General features: G+C 37.5%; 1 protein-coding gene across 1 annotated transcript in view; it reads left to right on the top strand.

Moving 5' to 3' along the window:
* Positions 1–18452, top strand: part of MCTP1 (multiple C2 and transmembrane domain containing 1) — a gene marked incomplete at its 3' end in the record, with an annotated part of 205984 nt that overhangs the window by 146026 nt on the left and 41506 nt on the right. The window contains 1 exon segment of the mRNA XM_083884436.1: positions 11177–11296. Coding sequence (XP_083740562.1) covers positions 11177–11296 — 120 coding nt within the window.

Below are 18452 nucleotides of genomic sequence, written 5' to 3'. Positions count from 1 at the left end.
AAGTGAAATGTAATTCTGCTGAAACAACAAACCACTGAAAAGTGAGGTAGATTCTATAAAACATTATATATTTGGAGTCTACAACACTTCCTGCAAATATGGATAGGAATACAGCTTGGGTTCTAGCATTTGCTGACTGGAAAGATAAACTATAAAAACAATAGGAAAGTTGCCAAGACACAGGTCTCTCTGCTAAATATGATTTAATGTAGTTCATGAAAATACGGATATAATTAAATTTATTACAGAAAAACAACTGGTGTTTTCAATAGCATGAAAATATACTTCTCCCTGCAGAAACATCACCTCAATGAAAGCAGTAGACAACGGTTCTCCACCTAGGATCATAAGAAAGAAAATATGTTTTGTTGTTGAATTTATTTGTTTTGAAAAATTACATTGCATGTTATAGATTAAAAATTTTATTTCTCAATATATCTCACAAGAGTGAACATTAAAATCAGATTTAAAGATACAAAAAAAAAATGTTTGCAGGCTCTTAAATTACATGGTATACTCTCTCTGTGTTTTGGATAGTGGTTGCCCTATCCAGCTTACTGCTGCCCGCCCACAGAACTTGGTGTTGCTTAAAAGTATGTGATTCAAAAATGTGAACTTCTTAATGTTGTTCACCTTTACTTCTCTTTCATCCTTCACCACTCCTGTCTTTTTCCACCATCTTATATGAATAGTTACTTAATTTTAACCAAAATGTAACAGGGCTTTCAGTTTTTAACAAAAATAATTCAGTTTTGTTTGGTAAGTCTACTTTTGATACTCTTTTTTTTTTTTTTTTTAATAAAGCGCCTCTGTATTTTCCAAGATGTCAGTTTTATGCTTGCCCTGTTAAACAGATCAGTTATGCAGATATTGAGAGAAACTTTTTAGAAGACTGAAAGTGCATCAGACATTGTAAGGTGAGAAAAGTGTATTTGTTAACCAGGTATCTCCATTTCCTGTACAACGACCAACAGTTCAGGATATTGCTTTGCAAGAAAGGCTGTATGAGTCTGATGAGTTTTCTCAAAAGCACATGAGTGGAGCTTTGCAAACCAGAGAAGTTTAGCAAAGACACAAAGAAGTCAACTCAACCAAAGACTGAGTGGTGATATGCTAGTAAATAAGCTAGTTATATTATAAATTACATTTCTTTAATAATTCATAACTGATTCTACCAAACTGTGACGTGATTGCTAATAGACATCCTCCCACTCCTTTGTGCTGTGTTTTACCATAAAAAGAGACAAAACTATACAGGATACGTACATATTAATGAACTGCATCCTAACTTCTGCATTTTCTTTATCTCACTGAAATATTTGGAGTTTAGCACTGTTTATGCTGATAACAGAAGTCATTGTGTTCTTTATTGTGCAATTTGGTAACTTTTACATAGAAGTATGTGAATATATTTTGGCTTTCTTGAGACCTGCTCTAGTCTACTGGAAAAAATATGCCAACTGAAAATGAGCTTGGAGAGTTTTGTTTTGCATTTTGTTTAAAGAAAGCATTGCAGAATATAATTACAGCTATCCTAGTAGAGAACAAAAAATACTCGTCTCAGTGACATCAGCCTGGGGACAGACATATAAGTACAGGATTTGAGTTGTTCAAACACCTGGAGCTGCTTCACTCTGTGATCTAAACTGTTATTTTCTGCTAACTTCTCATTTCTGCAACCTACAATCATACTCTGCACAGGGAAATTTAAAGACTTGGTAAATACTGAAGAAAAACACATAGCCTGCATGCTAACGTGTAGATATCTCTGGCATCAAAGTTATTTCAAACAGATCGTTGAGGGTGGAAGACTACAGGATGTTCATAGGAAAAGAATAAAAGACTGTAAATAGACTAGAAGGAGTTGGTAACGTCATCCCTGGATTAATATTAGAGTTGTGAATAGGAACAGGCATGCATAGCTATAGATGCTACACATCCATCTGCAAACTCTGAGAACTGAAGTTTTGCGGGGAAAGTCTTGAGATCAGTTAAGGAGATTTTTTTTTTTTTTAATTACAAGATTACAAGACTGGGAGATGAAGTTACAAATAATGGCAAGATAGCTGAAATTAATTGCTGAAATGAATTTATTTATTAAAATTTATTTACAAATAAGTACATTAAAAGGTAGAAAAACATTTTCTTACACTGTATGAACAAATTGAAGGTTATGTACTTAAGAGCTGGTCAGTGATAGAGGAACAAATCCTAGGCTTTTTATTTATTTGCTGTTATACAGTTACACTCAACCAATACTCCAGACCTCACAGAACAACATAATGAAGCAGGTCATAAGTTATGAGTATAAAAATCAGCCTGAAGAGGTCACTCAGGTTGACTGATGGTCTTGAAAAGTTGAAATAATTTAATGATTAGACCTACTTGGAGAGAGTTTCTTCAATATAATAAAGGCATTAGAATTGCAGTCTGTGGAATGAGACTTTAGAATAGCTTATGGAAGTGTCTCTCCATAGGGAAGCCAGTGATTCTCTTTGTTCCAGACATACTGGTCGTTATCAAACCAAAACCCAGTATTTTTGCATTTTATTGCTGGAAGTCACAGTCTGCTTTTACACCTTTAGCCACATGGTTTTAGTCTTCATTCATACAGTTTAAATTTTATTGCTGTCAGTTTCACTTTGACAGTTGGTAAAGCATCACTTTTCCTACAGCCAAAGGACTTTATCGAAGGTTGTGCTTCCTAATGTCCTAATGGTCCTTTTATTTTGGTGGTGGTTATTTGTGAATGGATAGCAAGGAGGGATTATTTTGGTTTTCTGACATACCAGTGAATATGGGCACAGTTTAAGCATTTGTGAAGTTTACATCATTCATATTTACAATTTTTATAGTAAGTTACTTACTTTTCATTAAAAAACGTACTTATACTTTGCTTTGGAAAAAGTAAGTCTGAAAGTTTTGTATTTTCCAGTATTTGGTGACTATTTCTACCCTATTAAATGTTTTCTAGTGTTTTCTTAAAGTGTTAAAATGAATTTCCTTCATCTGCAAAAGCAGATAGAAGATAAGGGAGGGAGCAGATTAAGAAAAAGTTAAATCTGATGCAGTATGTGATGTACAGAAAACAGTATTTCTGCAACTTTCATACAGGTGTCTGGGGAGTATGTATGTTGTCTGAATTCCGGTAGACATACAGTGAAGTGTAATTAAGCTGAAGAAGGTACGAAATATTTTTTTTCTCTATACCCAGTTTAATAACTTTTGATGGACAATTTAATTTTACAATCTTCAAGCATTTGGGAGGAAGAGGAGGCGGGTTCAAAGCCCATCAGCTCCTCATCAAGCAGTAAGAAAGGAAGGGGGCAATGGTAACATTTTGTTCCTGGATTGTCTGAAGAAATTACATTTTTCAAATTGTACTGCAAGACATAGATGACAAAAAATTAATGCCCAGGTAAAGTGATAAAATGCCTACAAAATGAAGGAAGATGTGAATATGTAGATCCCTGGTTGCATGCGATCTTTTTCAGCACAACACAGTTTAAAACAGTACAGAGCTCCTAGGATCACCAATCCATTTTGCATAAATAGCTGTAGTTATCTAGCATGATCCATAGTGAGATATTACACTTCTCACAAAGTCAATGCCTTAGATTTTTCTTCTGAAGTGATTCTTTCTCTCTTGCTGGAGATATTTAGGGTCTGTTTGGACACAATTCTGTGCCATGTGCTCTGGGATGACCCTGCTTGAGCAGGGAGGTTGGACCAGATGATGCAGTGTGGTCCCTTCCAGACTTAACTATTCTGTGATTCTCTGAAAATCAATCTGGGGACATTAAAAACACTTTTTTTACTTGGAAAATACTATGTAGAAAATACACTTTTTTACTTTGGAAAATAATATGTAGAGCAGGTTTTAGGTAATGTCACTGAGACAAGGCCATTCAGTGAACAGTTGGGTATTGTTCAGAAAATGAGGTATTAAGGTGGGATCGAGGTTCAGTGACCCTAGTAGCCCCGTTCTCAGACGTGCTTTTGATCTAATGTACCCTAGTTAGTCATTTTTAACTTGATCCCAGGTGTCAGTGCTCACGGGAAAAGTACTGTCAATTTCTGATAGTTTGTCAGCATTTTAGCAGTCTGACAGAACAAATCCATCTTGAAATGGCCTAAGAAGGGCAGGAGCTGCGTGTATGGGAATTACCTCAGTGAACTATATTTTGCCCTTTAATTTTATCCTGGATACTAACTACACAGATGTAATGATGCAGCTCAGAAACTCGTAAGTGAAGGGGAAAAAACGACCCAAGAGATACCACATTTTAAAAATATTTTTCGGGTGGTGTCATTTTTATTTCCACCTAGCTTTTGTTACTAGTTACAATAGCAACTGGTTACAGAAGTACAAATTTTATATCTGTAATCCATGTGCTGTTTAAAGTGGCATTTCATTCATGCTCTGAAGTTTGTATTCTTGAAGTTGTTGATATTTTCTAAGTAAAGATTGTGGTGCTTCTGGAAAATGATTTTGAAACATCTGATAGAAGTTGTAAGGAAAAAAGCAAATAATTAAATAACTTTTTTCAGGATTTTAAATAGAACATTTTGTTGATGCTGACAATCTTGTGGACATGCAATGTACATTATGGTGTGATTGGATAGCAGTATCAGCATAAAGGTTGTTCTGGCTGTAAATGTGTTCCACAAACTGGGTGGTTTCATGCAGATAAGTGAGTCACATATAGCTGGCAAGTTATCATAATTGTTGCTTTAGTAATGAGTGGGTACACTGTACATAGATAAAAGAGTGACATGAAATAGAACCTTTGGTTTGTTGTACAGATTAACAACATGGAAAACTTGTGACCAAAAATGTCCTACCTAGTAAATCCTTATGTTGCATTTTTTATTTCACATGTTGAAGTTAAAGATTAAAATTATTTCAGTTTGTTAACATTTTCAGAATGTATCACATTTTACTGTCTTTCACAATTCATGATTAATATTCATTGAGCTTAACATTAGCCTTTTCTTATTTTCTTTTCCTCATCTAATGCCATCATTTAATTAATTTTTTTTGTGTGTGTGTTCTTCTAGGTAAGGGACCCAAGTGCTCTAACAAGTGCTAATATATGTATTTCGTCAAAATACACCAAAAGCCCCATTGGGACTGGCATTAATTAATGCTTCATCCATTCTCTTAAGTTCTTGTTTTATTTGTCATGGACATATCTCTTTTTTCTCTTTCTATATGAAATAAATAGAAATAATGGTAATAAATTCGAAATTGCAGTTAACTCAGTTCTTCTAATTCCAGCAAAGAGAGAGAGAATTCAAACAATTCCCTATTTGTTTCTGAGATAAAGGAAAAGTTCTTAGAGAATCAAAAATACTAATTATTCTGCATTTCTCAGACTCCCAAGACCTCAGGCATTTAAAAAAGAGAACCAACACTAATTCAAGGTTGAACTGAAAATCTGTCAAAATAAAGCAAGTGGGAATTATATTGGGTTTTGCATACACATTGCATGCTTTTACTATTTTCAAGTTAATTTTTTATAAGTACAGAAAAACAGAGTAACAGATAATGTGTTTCAGATGCAAATCTTTCATACTGCACTTCCTCCTAGCACTCAGGTAATTGGAACTAAAATTGAAAGGCTGAGAAGAAAAACTGGTGGAGTATGCTTTAGAGTGAGTTTAAAAGGCATATTTCTTTCAGACTTATCTGAATGAAGACACTGCACTGGAGTGGATTCCTATAAGTGTTTACATTAATGCTAGCGTATTTGAGATCTGTAGCAGCTAAAAGAAATGCTTCTTTCTGATTTTTTTATAAAAAGCATTGTACAAGATCAGAGGAGCTGTGATTGCTAGGACTAACTGACTAGTTTCATAATGGAAGAAGCTATTATCTCTCCAAAGTACAATACAAAGTAGTTGCCAGTGTTTCATGGTATAAAACACCAGGCAGGAGCCTTAAAACCTGCAGTACTTGGTACACAGTCTGTATCAAGCACATATATGGGTTCTCTCTCATTCTTTCTAATCTTGTGAGAATACATCAAGGGGCAAAGCCTCAGGTAATAAAATTGTCCTTTTAAGATTAAATGGTAAATGGAAGACGCTGTGATTGGAGTGCAGTATTTGGAGTTATCTGTTCGTGATTGTGCCAAAATGCTGTGCAGCCAACTTTTGTGTTTCCAGGGTAATCAAGAGATTGGTTATAAATAAAAGGCAAGGATATAGATAATATGTAAATGAGGCTGTAAAGATGCTCCGTGAAAAGGATCAGGGAAAGCCACAATTTGAGAAGGAGACTGCAGCATGAATGTTGTGCCCTGTGTGAGACAACAGCAGTAGTGATGTCTCCCAACACATTACAGGTCATGGCTCTGGGTGCTACCAATGCCAATATCTGGTCCACTGAAACCAGGCATTTCTGCGGAGTGCACCATTTCTAGTTTTGTCATAAAGCTTTCAAACAGCAGTTCTTGCAGCCCTACTTCATCATGTCCTCAGGTCTCTCCTGTACCTGAGGATGAGGTCAGTGTCTCCTATGTGAATGATCCTTTTTTTTTGTTTTTTTTACATGCTCTTCTCTGCTAGCAGCCAAAATAGAAGCAAAAGGGAAAAAGGAGAAGAGCTAAGAAAAATGTGTTAATGCTGTGAAGTCTGTGAGTGCAAACAGGATTTTGTTAAAAATGAAAAGAGGTTGGGTGGAGGTAGATAAAAAGAAATCTGAAATAATTGTTCTGTAGAATATGGCCTTTCGACATAGGCAGAAATCTTTCTCTTCACTTCTGTTAGAAGATAGTCAAATAGAGAATCTTGTCTCTTAATTAGAAAGAAAAATACTCATCAAACACATCTCATCACTGGAAAGCTAATGATCCACAGCTGCTAGTTTGAAAGGGCAGGCTTTTTTTCCGAACAGTAGGAAGTGTTAATCATTTTGGATGAGATTTCTTTTTAAAATATACTGTACTTTGCAAAAGAATAGGATATTCAGTATCCTAACTTAAATTATTTTTTGAAGTGTTGTACACTAGGGATAGAGTCATATGTCTCTCTGAATGATCATTTAATGCATGTGTCTCTCACTAAGAGTATAAACTGATGTGATGTTGTAAATGGCCAGTTCATGCCTGTGACTCTGAAAACGTTGATCTCATGGGAGAGATTAAAAAAGCCTTTCCTTACATTCTTCTGTATAGGAAATGGCAGTTGTATTAAACTGTAACCTTTGAGACTCACATTCATCTCTTCAAATAGTTAGCTTGTTTCAGTAGTGATGAGCATCCCTTTTTTACACAGACAGCCATTATTTTCTTGGAAGATATCATGCCAGATACACTCCACTAGATGCTTTACAGACATGGGCAATTCCCAGAAGTGTTCTTTTATACTTATTCATTAGCTTTTCTGGCTTGGTTTGAATGTGGGACTTTTTAGCCTATACTTGCTTAATGGAATGTTGGTTTACTTCTCCACCTTTCATGAGGGTTTGTACATACCACTTCCTTCTTTTTCACCTCAACTATCAGGCCTTTTATCTGTAAGAACCAAGTCCTGGAGCTTCCTTGTTGTCCTGCACCAGACTTTGGGTTTGCTCAGGTTTACTTAGAAGTTTTGTCTGATACTGGAAATCTGCTTTTTTTTCTCTCATATTCATTTCATGAGTGCATTTCTTGTCTGGGAAGACTAATGAGGCCATTTAGGTCAGAGGGCCATAACTGTGCTGGTCTCACATCTCATTTGTGTTGCAATGTTTGTGTAGTACCTGGATGAGACAGTTGCCTGAAAGGAAGAGCTGGTTAAAATTCATTCAGACTAGATGGAAATTAAGGTGGCAGGTCAGCAAAATCATCTTCAGGAGATGACAGGTGTAATATCCACACTTTTGAATGGCATGTCCATACAATTTGTATAAAAGTAATATCTTAATATATTTTACTGGCCCTCCGAGTCCAGTACTGTAAGGAATTATTGCCCTTGAAGGTCATTTGGCCTTTAGAAACTTCAAGTGACAAATGTTTGGATGAGAATTGATTGATATTCTGGAGTACAGAGTATGTGATGACCACGTACCTCAGACTCCAGTCAGGTCCATGTCTCCTGAGACTGTGTGTAGATTGTTGGCTTTTTTTTTCTCTGGGGACAGGGAGTGTTTGAATAGCACTTGATTTTCTTAACCACTTTTTAACCAAAGTTCAGCTTGGGCTCTAAGAAAGATTGTATGTGTTGCCTTTTCTCAACAGGTAATCTCTAATTATTTTTTTGATACTTAGTGCTGTTTGCTGGCTTCCAGGGCACCCTTCAGTGTGCATCAAATGACTCAGGGTATTTCTGGAGTTAAAGCATGCAAGGATATTTTGCTTTTCTTTCAAGACACAAAGTTTGTTGTAAGTTGGTTACATCTGATTTACCACTCTCTTATAAACAGCAAGGTCACAGAACAGCTCTTGAATGCAATGGGATGTTGTTTGCTTCTAGTGTAGTTTTAAGCCTAGCTGGAGATGAAACACCACACAGCCACCTGCTGAAACCCCTCCTCTCTTCCCCCACATCCTGTGAAATGAGGAGGAGAATTGAAGTAAAGTTTCTATGTTGACATAAGAATGGCTTAATAATTGAAAGTAAAGTGAAATGCCAAAATAATAGTAAATAAAAATAATGATGGTAATAAAAAACAGAAAAACAAACAAACAAACAAACCCCAAAAAAACCTAACAAAACAACGCAATGCAGTTTTTCAACACCTACTGACACTTGCCAGATCCCTCTTCCTGAACCCAGATCACTCACCCTTCTAGGTAAGTCCCCCCAGTTTATATCCTGGGCCTGATGCTCTGTGGTATGGAAATACCCCTTTGGTCCGTTCGAGTCATCTGTCACAGCTGTGCTCCCAGTTTAATTTGAATACCTTCCACTAGCAGAGCATGAGACAATTTGAAAAGAGGTCCTTGACTTTGGACCCAGCAAAAAACCCAAAACATCAGTGTGTTATCAGCACCATTCTCATTCTGAATCAAAACAACTACTAGGCAGAAATAAGCTCTACCCTTGCTGAAACCAGCACAATTTCTAATGTATTACTATGTCTAACAGATTTCCTTTTAAACTAAACAACAATAAAAAACCATTTTCCTTGCAAATGAAAAACTTTTAGAAGGGCCAGTGTCCTGGTTTTTGCCTCACACACATTGCTTTTTCAGTTCTTTGGTAACCACGTTTGTCTCGCAGTTTCATAGGCTTGCATATACACAGTTACTACGTTACGGTCGTAGGTTGGAGACAGACATGACAGGCCTCACCGAGGATCATGTGACAAACAGCCCAATTTATTGTTTGGCATTCTCTTTTATAGGGGGTTCAAAATTCCCATTCTGGGAGAGGTGATTGTTCGGGGTTTCAGCACCGCCCAGCTCCCTGGCCAATGATATGTCTGCATTCAGGATTGAATGGGATTGGCTGGGACCCCCTGTTTGAGTTCAAATCCATCCTACCATTGCTCACAGGGGGACATGTTTACTTCTTCTCTATATTGAAACTAGGCTAGCCAAATTAGGTTTCTTTTTTATGGCCAAATTTATCTGTCCAGCTACAGACCAGCTGTGCTGTGACACATAGTGAAGAGTGGTAGAAAGCACAGGGGTGAGGTAAGTTAGCCGATCTTGAGAGAGATTACCTAAAATGTAGACTTATTTTTGCTTTCTACGTGGGTGCTTGTATTTGATAAGAGCATTTTGTTCTAACTCCAAACAAAAACCTAGCCGAAGACTATGTATATCCAGCTGTGGGACATAGTGTGATTTGCTTTCATGGTTGTTGTTGCATTTCAGTGTTTTGTTGTTTGTTGAAGAGAACAAACCCAGGTTGTGGCTACAGCTGGCTTAAGTAAAAGGGGGGTTCATTGATAGGGAAAATTGGAGGTTAAAATGGTTTTAGTTTGACCCCATCTGAGTCCAATTATTTTTAGTTCTTTCCTGTAAACCATTAATTTTGTAGCAGCATCAGTAGGGAACAATGTCCAGACAGTGGTGTATGGAGCTGGCAGTGGGGATGGGTTTCTCCGGCAGTGTGATCACTAAGTTGATCCCATGCTGAAGAGCAGCCCCAATTATTTAGGCACATATTTCTTGGAGATGTAACCCAACCAGGCTTCTGGCAGCCCCTGGTCTGAGAGCACTTGAGCTATTTTGAGCTAACACTGCAATAAATCAAAGTTTTCAAAGTGGCAGACTTAGGTGGCTTCTCAGCATTCTTTTTAAGCCTATTTTGATGAGTCTATGGTCAGTTCTATTTTAATATACTTTCATTAAAATAATCATATGATTTTAGATTTTACTGTGATTTTTTTGCTAGTTTTCCATGCAAAAGATTTCTAAATGTTACTTCTGCTTGTTTGTATGACATTAGTACAAAATGACCATGTTCTTTCTTCTAAATTAGAAATTAATCTTTAATCAATTCTCATGCCACCTTTACACTTCTTCAGGGTTGTTTCAAAGCTAAAACCAGATGGAATAACATGTTGAAGCTTTCTTAAATTAATCACATCCCTGTGACCTACAAGAAAAACAGAGAGGGACTTTTTACAAGGGTGTGTAGTGATACAACAAGGGGTAGTGACTTTAAACTAAAAGAGAGAGGTTTAAATTAGATATTAGGAACAAATTTGGTTTTGTTGAGGGTGGTGGCACTGGAACAGATTGCCCAGAGAAGTTGTAAATGCCCCATCCCTGGAGGTGTTCAAGGCTAAGTTGGATGAGGCTCTGAGCAGTCTGGTCTAGTGAAAGATGCCCCTGCTTGTGTTGAGGGGGGTGGATCTAGGTGGCCTTTAAGGTCCCTTCTAACCCAAGCAATTCTATGATTCATGAAAGCAGCTAACTTTTCTTAAAATGTAATCTTTTTTTTTATGCTCTGTTGCATTATTCACAAAAGCATTATTTTATGAGACAACAATTAATATTCCTCTTAGGTGATAGTACATCATTTTTTCTTTTCCAAGAATTAAGATAGGAAGGATTGGGAAGTGTAGCAGTTGTATCATGCAGGTAAGAGTGAGTCAGCAAAGTAGTTGGACAACATTCCTGTCTAAGGAGAGGTGGATTTCTTTAGAATTGTTTTAATTTATTAGTCTTTACTCAGCATAAGGGTTTAATGTAATGCTGATTTCAATCACTTTTTTTCCTGCTCTGTCTTCTAGCTTTTTCTTTTTGTGGTCTGGAACTTTGAGCTCTACATGATACCACTGGCTTTGTTGTTGCTGCTGGCATGGAACTACTTCTTGATCGTATCAGGAAAAGATAACAGGCAACATGATACAGTAAGTCTTCTCTACTTCAAGGGCATACATGTCCTCTTCTTTTTTTAACTAGGTAAAATTTTTTAACTGGGTTTATATATGATATCTTTTTCAAAATGTCTCCCTTCACAGTGTTTGATGGACAATTTTCCCACCTGCAATTTAATTTTATTCTGACTGTCCAATAAGTGTGTCTGGTTTTGTTGAAATGTCATGTAAAATTACAATAGAACATGCACTATCTATTGAATCTGTTTTGTGTGGGAGCAGAGAGGCTTATTGTTGAGGAAGAGGCAAATTCTTTGAAAATTATTTTATATGGCTCAGTCCTTATGTTGCATTTTTTATTTCACATATCGAAGTTAAAGATTCAAATTGTTCCAGTTTGTTAATAGTTTCAGAATGTATGACATTTTCCTGTATTTCACAATTCATCAATAATATTTATTGTGATAATATTAGCCTTTCTTATTTTCTTCTCCTCAATTAATGCTATCGTTCAATTAAATACATGTATTTGTGACATAATGTTGCAAACATTTACTAATAACTGGCATTTATTAATAATAATAAAATGTGTAGATTTTCAGAAGTAGATATTAAAAGTTGAAGTTGTATTCTATGCTGTACAAATTTTCTAGCATCTAGGCAGATAAAGGATTTTGTATATGGTACTGCTGAGCTTTATGAATTTGATATTTGTATTAGTTTTTGTATCCCAAAAGAAGCATGTTGTCTACTACTTTATGATCTGAATGGATAACTGAGTGGGCAGGGGGAAAAGCCAAAACAGATTAGATAATTGGTCTCTCAGGACAGTGGTTCGTGGAGGTCAGTAACAAGTGGACTACCATGGTGCAAAGTCCTGTTTAATCCTGTTTAATCATCCTTCCAGTGATGTACAGGAGATGATAGTGCACCTCATCAAGTTTTTGGGTTACATCAGGTGTGTGGAACCATTTGATACTCTGGATCTGCCACTCAAAGGGATCTAAGTGGGTTGGATAAATGAACTGATAGGAACCCCATGCAATTCAGACGGAAGAATCCTGTTCTTGGGGAGAAATAACCCGTTGCGGGGATACAGAGTAGAAATTGGTTGTCTGAAAGCAGCTGTCTGAACTGGGCCTAGGGGTTTTAGCAGGCAGAGAGGCAATCAGAAGTGCAGGTAGTGGACTCAAGGAAGTGGTTCTCCACTCCTCAGCACTTGCCAGAATGCATCTAGAAGAGTATCCAGTTTGAGGTGTGCCAGTTCAAGAAAGTCATTAGTTAACTTCAGCAAGTTCAGTGATGGGCTACCAACATGATCAGGAGCTTAAGCCCTCATCAACCAGCCCTTGAAGAGAAGCTGAGGCAAATGAACTTGAAAGATCCTGGAGAACAGAAGACTTCTCGTGACTGGAACACCCTATAAGGAGGTTAACAAGAAGATGGAACTAGACTGCACAAGTGATCTGTGATGGAAAAGGTAACAAGCTTCATTTGAAACAAGAAAGGTTGAGACTGAAATATCTTTCTTACCATGAGAATTGTTAAGCAGTAGAAGAGTTTGCTCAGGAAACTGCAGTTGCTATAGGAAGTTTCTAGGTCCTGACTGAGAAAAGCTCTAAGGAACCTGATTTGACCTCATGGCTGACCCCACTTTGAGCAGGAGTTGGAAATCCTTTCCAGCCTGAGCGATCCTCTAACATCTAGCTACTGCAACTAGCAGAACCCATAGAGCCCTGATCCCAACACTGTTGTTAACCTGTCTACATCACTAATATTGTTATGCTTCCAAGGATTATCTAAAAATAAGGGCAGGAGTCACAAAGATATTCCCTAATCCCAAATGTGATTACGTTTATGGAAAAAGCCTAAGATCAAGATTTAAAAGATGCAGTACTCGAAACACAGCCCGTTGTCTCCTCGTGGCTGAAATGCTTAAAGCTTCTCAACATGAAGATTTTATGAGTACCTGAAATCCCTGGTGAAAGGAGAAATTTCACTTGTGAGCTGCAATACATTTAGTTTCTCTGTGAAATACCACCTGCCTGGGAAGATAATCTGGTCATGTAACTTTTCTAACAAACTAATGAAGCTAGTGATGGATTCTCAGTTAAGAACACCAAATGCTGCTCCTAAAACTTTCCTCTTGTTGAGAGTGCTTCAGACCAAGTTAATACAGCCTGTATCAAGCAACCATATTGATCCCAAATATTTGGTATCTGTGCCATTAATGACCTTGTTTTTAATTATTTAAGTTTGGTTATCATCATGTTGAGCATCTGTCTTGAGGGAAGTCGTTTGCAGATTTATTGTAAACTTTTCTAATTAACTCATGAGTCTTCAGTAATATTAAAAGTCCTTAGGTCATTAGCTCAGTATCATTAGGAGTCATTTAAATACTTGTGTTTTCCTATGCAGAGTGTAAATTTTATCTAAATTAAATTAAGCAGTGTTTCCTAGTGGCTAGAGAATGCTTCAGCATTCACATGATCTGGCTTCTCTTCTCAAGTCTTCAGAGATTCCTTGTGTGTCTCATTGAAATCATTGACTGCTTATCTTAGAAATATCATCTAACTTTAGAAGTTACTTTGAAATCCTAAGGCTAATGATAAGACACAAAGAAAAATGTGTTTGTGAACTTTTCTTACCGGATTAACATTAGACAAGCATAGTTAAAAATTCATTAAAATACGACACATAATTAAATTTGGGACCATGCTCAGAAGAGTTGGTTTCCATTGTAATATCTCTTTGAGAAAATAATTGTCAATTGTCTCATCAGTCTAGGTACTAGGAACCATCCCTTCTTCTGCAGGTCAGTGATTAATGACTACTGAGTTTCTGTCTGGATATGGCAGATAGACCAGCCTTAACTCACCCTTGTTAAGTCTATATATAAACTGTCTCTATAGATAAGATACCATTTGCTTTTTCCTCTTGGGCATCAGGTTTGGTTTTTTTTTAGTTTGAAATTTTTTTCCTCATGGAGAAATTCACCTGCCAGACAAGGATCTGAGTACTTCTATTGTAACATGAACCTGTGCTTCTTGATAGAGTGCAAGTGTGGTTATTTTGCCATTTATTCCAATTCCTGATGAGTTATATATGCAAGTCCTTTCTTGAATTCAAGGTGCAATATGGTTGGAGCAAGGGGGAGGCCCAAATCTATTTCCTGGTAGGAGATAAGTCTATTGGCATGCCCAACAGAGGGGTGAAGCAGCATACTATGTCTCCATGGATTCAGCTGGATTCCTTGTAGAATTGATGATCATTGTATTTTTAGTCCAACACTGATGCAAATTTCCAAAAGAAGCATGGGATTCCCAAACTTTTGTAAATTTTTATCAAGATTAGCTGTATTTCTGAAAGATGCACTCTCATGAAATAGGAACTCTTGCATTAAACATTGGTGTAAGTGACTGTAGATAGATGTAGACTTAGTGGGTAGTTCTGAACTGAACTAAAACAAATGAATTTTCTGTCCTTGAGTCACGTGGCAGGTGTAAAAATCACATTATAAATATTTCTTGCCAATATTAAGTGAGGAAAAAATAACTAAGATGACATTCTTAATGCCTTCTTCTGAATTTTGCAGTAACATTTTTGCCTGAAGTACACTCTGCTGCTTTTTCCAAAGATATTTACACTTCCTTATAATCATATTCCCAAGTATCTGACCTCGCAAAATAATCTATTTTTAGCAGAGCTGCTGTTGTTGTATCAAACCATGATCCCCTAAACACACAAGATTAGAACTGAGTGAATCTTACAAGGCTGAGATTTTTCTTCTTCTATGGTCTTTTTTCCATCATCTTTTTCACCTCCTCTGTGGGATAGGTATCAATCACTGCTGTGTTTCTGTCCCATACCCTGCTGCTCCTTGTCACCTGTGCTGGATCTGTGTCTTGGGGAGTAGCTGCCCCTACATATAATAGAGCATGGCATAGTGACTGACTGCAAACTAACAAAAAGTATGGTGGGTTAAAAGCTTATTTTCGGTATTTTTAAGAAGCTACTTAATACTGTGATGATTTCAAATACACCAAAAGAGCCCCTCACCTTTGTATATTATTATATATATATATATATGGTATATATACTGCTGGAGAATACAGCAGTGCTCCTGTCTGGTGTCTGGGGTCTTCTATTTCTAAGCAAAAGTCACAGTCATAACTGCATGGAGTTAAAGGGGAGGGGGTGGGTGGGAATTGTTGGTGTTGGTTTGGGGTTTTTTTGTTCTTGTGCATTTCTACTTTTCTACTTCGGGCTGTGTCCTGCATGTTCTGACTGCCTGCTGGAGCTGCCTAACTTAAGGAATGGTCAGATAATCTCTCAAACTGATTTAAAATGTTCCCACTGTCCAGCTGCTCTTTTCCCTTTCCCTGGGGTGAAACAGTTGATTGTATGGTTGGAGTGTGTCATACTGAGAATTAAACACAGTTTGCTATGAATAATTATTACCCTGTGTAGATAAGCCTGGCTACCACAATTAGGGCAAACTGCGACAGTCTCTCAACTGTTGGTCTATAATGCTTAACTGCTTTAACAGACACATTGGATCTCCTCTGGTGACACTGCAAGTTCTTATTCTTCCATGACCAAATAGGTTGCAGGCAGAGAGCACAGGTCATTTTCTCCTCCATCCTACCTGTGGAGGAGTGGACAGATCTGGAAGGACAACTACCATTTGCACAGCTCTTACTGACAGCAGGGACTTGGTTTTGACAACTGGGGGATACTTTTTGAGGGTTGAAAACTACTAGGAAGACATCCACCTCACCACATGGGGCAAAATCTTTCTCAGAAGGCTGTCCAACCTGATGGGGAAAGCATTAAACTAAAAATAAATGGGGCAGGAAGGTGATGGTGACCCACAAAAGTGATTTCTCAATTGAGGAATCACAGAACAGTTTGATTTGGAGGGGACCTGCAGAGCAATACCTTCCACCAGACTGGATTGCTCAAAGCCGTGTCCAACCTGGCCTTGGAATTCTGCCAGGGGTGGGGCACCCATAGCTTCTCTGGGCAACCTGTTCCAATTCCTCCCTACCATCACACTGAAGGATTTGTTCTCAATATCCTATCTAAACCTGCCTTCTGTCAGTTTGAAGCTACTGCCCCTTGTCCTGTCATGAAATTGGTGATCTGAGTTGGCAAGAAAAGGGTGCAAGATGAATGGCCAGGAGAGCCCTCAAAACCAATCCAACAAGACATATGTGCCCCCTAGGCCAGGTGTAGACACACAAATAAGGAGATGCCTCTGGAAAAGTCTCTCACACCTTCTCTGAGAACCCAGCATGCAAGTACATTAGTGTGCACATTAAGTACCAGTAGGAGTTCAGAGGTCCACATGCAGCTACATTCCTTCACAGTCACAGAGACATGGTGAAATTTCTGTCATGTCTGTTGTGCAGTGTATGTATGCTGGCTTTTTAGTCAGGACAGGCTGGGAGGGTGAGGAGTGGCAGTTGGTTTTCATTCCAGCAAAGGGAAGATGATGAAGGCATCAAAACATCTGGCATAGAAGGAGAGGCTGAGCAAGCTGCTGTTCTGCATGGGAGGAGGGTTCTTGATGGTGTGTATAAATGGCTGAAGGGAGCGGGAGAGACACACAGCCTCCTCTCAGTGGTGCTCCTTCACAGGACAGTATCAATGGCCACAAACCAAAATACCTGAAAATTCATCTGACCACGAGAAAGAACTTTCACTGTGACTGTGGTCACAACCAGGACCATGAGAGGTTGTGAAGTGTTCATCCATGAAGATATTCAAGACCTTTCAGGACTTGGGCAACGTGCTCAGAGGTGACCTTTTGTGAGTAGGGAGGTTGGGCTTGATGATGTCTGCGTGAGTGGGGAGGACAGGATGGCCCTGCCAACCTCTGCCACTCATTATTCTCTCAATTGAAGATACTAATATTTATCTCCTTTGGTCTAATATTTGTTGGGGATTTTTTTCCCAAGCAATTTAATATTTAATAGAAGAATAATGAACATCCTTGAAGGTACCTGTGAAGATTCTTCTGCCATACATACTTCCATGGAGAAGAGGTTTGATTACTTCACATCTTGCATTGATAGATAATACTTATAGCTTTTAAGGAAATATTAGCTAGCCAATTTCCTCTTGAAGTTAGGAGATGGACATGTCATTGCATAGCAAATTATGCTAAACAGCTGGGAGTTAATGTGCCATACACAACTTTTTTATGAATTTGCATAATAGAGTGTATATATATATATATATATATATATGTATGTATGTATGTATTTATATATACTCTATCTTTTAAGAATTATATAAAGTGATAACAAGGCATCTTCTAATTTCATTGTAGACTTTTCCTACACAGACTTTGATGATTTAGATGTATACATTTCTACTAGAAATGAGAACTAGCCATGTTTAGGATGAAATTGTGAGAATAAAAGAAAAATAATTTTGTTAAAGACAGCCTTTTATTTGAAGTTTTTTAAACAGTATTCTCTGGGTTCCTTTCTGTAGTCCTCCAATATGAGGACTCAAATCTTCATCTTCATGCCTGTTCTGGAAATTGCCAAATTTAAAAAAAAAAAAAAAAAAAAAAAAAAAAAAAAAAAAAAGTGAGAATGGGAAGAATGATGCTTATGAATATATCCATCTCAGTGAATTCTTTCTTCACTCAAGAAAAGCACAATGAGCTTGAGTTGGTGAAAGAAGCCCAGCTCACTTGCACCTAGGAGATCTTTTCTGATTATAATCCTATCACTTTATTCTAGGAGCCAGGCAACAGTGTCTGTCAGAACACTGTCAGGTGGATTTATTGCTGCTCCTGTTTGCGGCTGAGAGTGCCACTTTGCAGTACATTCAATGCATAAATTACCTCTAACAGGGAAGTGCCTGACTTTAACCAGCTGTTTTCCGAGAAGTTGAAAACTGAGTTACCAAGTAAAGTAAACAAAGTAAGAACTTGATTTTTTCTGTTTCTTCACTTTATGGTCTTAAAGACTGAGTCCTTATGGTCGTTATATTCAAAGGCTTTCACATGGAGATGAATACAGGACGAACACCAAGTGCTTCAGATCCCTTGCCAGTGTAGTACTTTGGGGTTTTGAGCTTCATGTCCAGAAGTTATATTCGGCCAGGGAACCTGCAGAGATTTTTAACTGCAAACTAAATTCTTGCTGTGAATAGATGGAAAAAATAAAGC

The sequence above is a fragment of the Zosterops lateralis genome (genome assembly GCF_965231275.1).
Source record: "Zosterops lateralis genome assembly, chromosome: Z".
In the NCBI taxonomy this organism is placed as follows: domain Eukaryota; kingdom Metazoa; phylum Chordata; class Aves; order Passeriformes; family Zosteropidae; genus Zosterops; species Zosterops lateralis.
Note: the sequence above shows the minus strand (reverse complement) of the source record. Positions and strands in the feature narration are given on the sequence as shown.